The sequence below is a fragment of the Otolemur garnettii genome, unplaced genomic scaffold, assembly GCF_000181295.1.
Source record: "Otolemur garnettii isolate 467f Iridium unplaced genomic scaffold, OtoGar3 scaffold00031, whole genome shotgun sequence".
NCBI classification, from domain to species: Eukaryota; Metazoa; Chordata; class Mammalia; order Primates; family Galagidae; genus Otolemur; species Otolemur garnettii.
The window spans coordinates 1,317,981-1,322,941 of NW_003852426.1; the positions used below are offsets into that span (position 1 = coordinate 1,317,981).

The window sequence follows — 4,961 nt, forward strand, 5'->3', positions numbered from 1 at the left end:
CCACAATGCCCGGCTATTTTTTGGTTGCAGCCATCATTGTTGTTTGGCAGGCCTGAGCTGGATTCAAACCCGCCACCTTAAGTGTATGTGGCTGGCGCCTTAGCCACTTGAGCCACAGGCGCCGAGCCTATTTATTTATTTTTTGTAGAGACAGAGTCTCACTTTATTGCCCTCGGTAGAGTGCCATGGCATCACACAGCTCACAGCAACCTCCAGTTCCTTGGCTTAGGCGATTCTCTTGCTTCAGTCTCTCGAGTAGCTGGGACAACAGGCGCCCACCACAATGCCTGGCTATTTTTTTGTTGCAGTTCGGCCATGGCTGGGTTTGAACCTGCCACCCTTGGTATATGGGGCCAGCACTCTACTCACTGAGCCACAGGTGCTGCCCCCTCAAATGTTTATTTTTATTTATTTATTTATTTGCCGAGGCTGGGTTTGAACCCACCACCTCCAGCATATGGGGCCAGCACCCTATTCCATTGAGCCATAGGTGCCACCCCTCAAATGTTTATTGATGAAAAACAATGTGGGACAGAAATATACTTTGCTCAGGACCCTGACCCCATCTCTAAGTTCCTGTAACTACTAGTAGGGGTGGGAGGTGGATATGATGGGAAAAGGTCAGCCATTTCCCGATTCTTGGATTCAAAAAAGCTGGCTAAGGTTTGAGAACTTAAGGACAATGAGTCAGCTTAGAGACCTATTCCTTGACTGGAGGAAAGTGTGGGAGTCCTTTTTTTTTTTTTTCCAAGAGTATGCTGCAGAGAATTGGAAAGTGTAGGGGTCTCATGTCCTACCTTTTCCAATACCTGATATCCAAATCTTTTGGCATCAAAGGTACACAAAATCAGGGTTTAAATCAGGGATAAATTCCCCCAGAGGAGAAAGTATCAAGACATTAGTAAAGAGGGGGTCAGATCCAGAGTGCCTAGCACCATGCCCTACTCAGAGCTTAGCAAATCTTAGTTGAACAATGACGAATACAGTGGCCTGGCGCAATGGCTCATACTTAGAATCCTACCACTCTGAAAGACTAAGGCCAGTGGATCTCTTGAGCTCAGGTGTTCCAGACCAGTCTAAGCAAGAGTGAGACCTTGTCTAAAAAAAGCTGGGTGTGGTGGCAGGCACCTGTAGCCCAGCTACTTGGGAGGCCTAAGCAAGAGGATCACTTGAGCCAAGAGTTGGAGGTTACTGTGAGCTAAGATGATGCCAATGCACTCTACCCAGGATGACAAAGTGACATTCTGTCTCAAAACAAACAAACAACAACAAAAAAAAACAAACAAGAAATACAGCTCAGCATCTTTAGGCCTGTTCTGAGTACCTCTTCTCCTTCCCTGCCTCCTCCCCAACCCCAATCACCTTGGCTTTGGTTGTTCTGCGCCATAATTCTCCTTAGGATGATGACAAGGTGCTGTGCTTTGGCCTTCAGTCTGAGAACCAGCTTCTCCCAGGCTTTTGGGTCTCTGGCCTGAGACCAGGGTGCCCGGGGTTCTGCCCACCTGCCCTCCTTGCAGCACCATAAGAAGGGCTGATCATCCAGATAGCCTGAGACTTCAAAAGAGGCTTGCCCAGGGCTGGGCTGGGAAAGAGCAATGAAGTCATAACGCAGAGAATGGTTTGCTGAGGGAAAAAGAAATGAGGGGCAAGTGTCATTTCTGATAGGAGTCTTGCCTAGGACACAACGGCTCAATATTCCTATGAGAAGGTGAGGCTGTGTGACTATTTTTGAGGGCACCAAAGGAGTAGGGAAGGGAACAAGGAGTGAACTATGGGAAAAGAAATTCTTGTTTCCCTCCAAGATCTCATCCAGGCTGCTCACTGTTGTAAATAGTGACTCTCAAATCTCTAAATTCCTGGCTCAGTGCCCATATCACAGTGGTTACAGCTTCAGCCACATACACCAGGGCTCCTGGGTTCGAACCCAGCCCGGGGCCTGCCAAACAACAATGACAACTACAATAAAAAAAAAAAAAATAGCTGGGCATTGTGGCAAGCGCCTATAGTCCCAGCTACCTGGGAGGCTGAGGCAAGACTTAGTGAGACTCTATCTCAAAGAAAAGAAAAAAAGAAAAGAAAACCAAATCTCTAAATTCCTGAACTTCACCTCTGTATATGCATCCAGCTATTGGCCATCTTAACCTAGTACTCCTTATCACCTCATTCTGGACACATCTAAAACTGAACATATTCTCTTAGCACTGCCACAGAACAACCTGCCCCTCATCCTATACTCCCAGTAGGTGGCTTCACCACTCACCTGCCTACTTACTGGGAGAACTGGCCTGTGGTGTGCGCCATCACTGATGTCATGGTAATATCCTGATAAGGTACCATGAAGCTATCCCAGAGGTCATGGAAGAAAAAGGCTTATAGACAAAATTAGGATACTCAAAGTGGTTTATTAAATGAATGTAAAACACTGTGCGAAGCAAGAGGAAAGTCCTGAGGTAGGTTAACACTAAGTACAGGGTGCAAACTGGGGGGAAGAATCATACAACCTGATCACAGGTAATGTAACATGCATCTGTGCTATCCAACTGAGACCTCATAAATATTGAGAGCCTCGTGTTTCATGTATTTAGGGTATCATGACTATTTAGTACCTACTTGGCATTTCTGTCTCTTTGTATCTCTATTCACACAAATTCCCTCCATCCCATTCTTAGTCCTGTCTTCTACAGCAGAGCTGGATATTCCCAAACAACCAGCAAGTGTGCTTCATAAGGGTGTTTATCCCAGAGTGCTGCCTCCCATCATCCTCCAGTTCCTTTCTTGCTTCTATTTTTCTTTTTTTCACTCAACAGAGTGAGACTCTGTTGCCAGACTAGAGTGTCATGCCATCAGCCTAGCTCACAGCAACCTCAAGTTTCAGAGCTCAAGTGATCCTCTTGCCTCAGTCTCCCAAGTAGTTGGACTACAGGTGCCTGCCACAACACCCAGTTAATTTTTTTTCTATTTTTAGTAAAGACAGGGTCTCACTCTTGTTTAGGCTGGTCTCAGACTCCTGAGCTCAAGTGATCCTCCTTCCTTGGCTTTCCAGAGTGCTAGGATTACAGGTGTGAGCCACCATACCTGCCCATCCTCCAGTTTCAAACAATCACCAAACCCTGCTCATTTCTTACTGCCTATGTCTCAAATCTGGACATTTCTCTACACCCACCAAACCAGCCCTCACCATGGTTTCCTTAATTATAGCCAAAGTCTTTCCAAGTAGTCTCCCTCCCTTCAGTCTTAACCACTTAAAATCTGTCCTCCTTGATATAATCAGAGTGATTTATCTGGAAACACATATCTGGCTACATACCATTCTGCTGTTTCCTTTTGTCCTCAAGGATAACTACCAAGCTCCTTAGGAAGCTAAACAAGGCCCTTTGAAGGCTGCCACCTCTGGTACTCCCTGCCCTTACCAAGCCCTCTTAGAATAGGAACACTGGAGCATCTCTGTACTCCTGCAGTTCCATGTCCCAGTGCCTTCCTGAGATTTTCCACTCTTGAAGAAAAACCCATCCTTCCCTTCTTCCCTACACACCAGCTAAAGCCTTTTTTTTCTTTGTATGAAAGGTCTTTTTTTTTTTTTTTTTTGAGACAGGAGCCTCAAGCTGTCCCCCTGGGTAGAGTGCCGTGGCATCTCAGCTCACAGCAACCTCTAACTCCTGGGCTCAAGCGAGTCTCCTGCCTCAGCCTCCCAAGTAGCTGGGACCACAGGCGCCTGCCACAACGCCCGGCTATTTTTTGGTTGCAGCTGTCATTGTTGTTTGGTGGGCCCGGGCTGGATTCGAACCCGCTGCCTTGGGTGTACATGGCTGGCGCCTTAGCCACTTGAGCCACAGGCCCCGAGCTGTATGAAAGGTCTTTATTGGTGGGGGAGGGAGGCTGTAGGGCAGCACTAAGGAGGAGAGAAAAAGAGAAAAGAGGAGAGGGAGAGAGAGGAGGAGACAGAGGGGAGAGGGGGAGACCTAAAGCCTTTTGTTAAACTCTTACCTGTCCTTAAACCATCTACCATGCTGCTCAGCCTCTCAGCCCCTTCATTTAAGAGATGATCTATGACTCACTCAGAGAATGGTGGGCTAATCCCAACACACACACTCCTTGCCACTTGTCAATGGCTGTACTTCCTTCTCATGGCCATCCCTTTTCCTATTAAAAGTTAATTTCCCTGGCCTCTCTTGACTATTACACTCTATTCAGGAGGTTAGTTCTTTCCTGACTACTAGCTCCTGAGAGAAGTCAGAAGGTACAGTGCAGTACTTCCCAAGCTCTCCAGAGCCTAAGAATCACCTAGGCTATTTTCCAGGCCTTTCCCCTTAAGAACCTGACTCCAAAGGGTTGGACCCAAGAATCTATATTTTTGTTTTTTGGTTTTTAGGGTCTCATTATGTTGCCCAGGCTGGAGTGCAGTGGCTATTCATAGGTGCAATCATTGTGCACTATAGCCTTAGGTGAATTCCTGGCCTCAAGTCATCCTCTGACCTCAGCCTGCAGAGTAGTTTGGACTATAAGCACATACCACCATGCTCAGTTCAAGAATCTGTATTTTTTTGGCTGGGCATAATGGCTTATGCCTGTAATCCCAGCACTCTGAGAGGCTGAGGTAGATAAATAACCTGAGCTCAGAAGTTCAAGGCCAGTCTAAGCAAGAGTGAGGCCCTGTCTCTACTTAAAAAAACAAAAAAAAAAAGAAAAAGAAAAATTAGCTGACATTGTGGTGGGTGGCTACTCAGTAGGCTGAGGGAAGAGGATCTCTTAAGCCCAAGAGTTTGGGGTGGCTATGAGCTATGGTGATATCAAAGCACTCTACACAGGGCAGCAGAGCTAGACTGTCTCCAAACTGTGTTCTTTTTTTTTTTTTTTTTAAAGAAGCACTTCAGATGCACTCTATTTTTTTTTTTGGCAGTTTTGGGCCAAGGCCAGGTTTGAAACGGCCTCCTCTGGTATATGGGGCCGGCATCCTACTCCTT

General features: G+C 46.6%; 1 protein-coding gene across 1 annotated transcript in view; it reads right to left on the reverse strand.

The window, feature by feature from the left end:
• The window catches only part of LOC100951235 (hereditary hemochromatosis protein-like), a 14,639-nt gene that overhangs the window by 5,313 nt on the left and 4,365 nt on the right, over positions 1-4,961 (reverse strand). Inside the window, exon 2 of the mRNA XM_023512965.1 lies at positions 1,363-1,623. Within this exon, the coding sequence (XP_023368733.1) occupies positions 1,363-1,623 (261 nt within the window). The remainder of the gene's footprint in view (positions 1-1,362; positions 1,624-4,961) is intronic.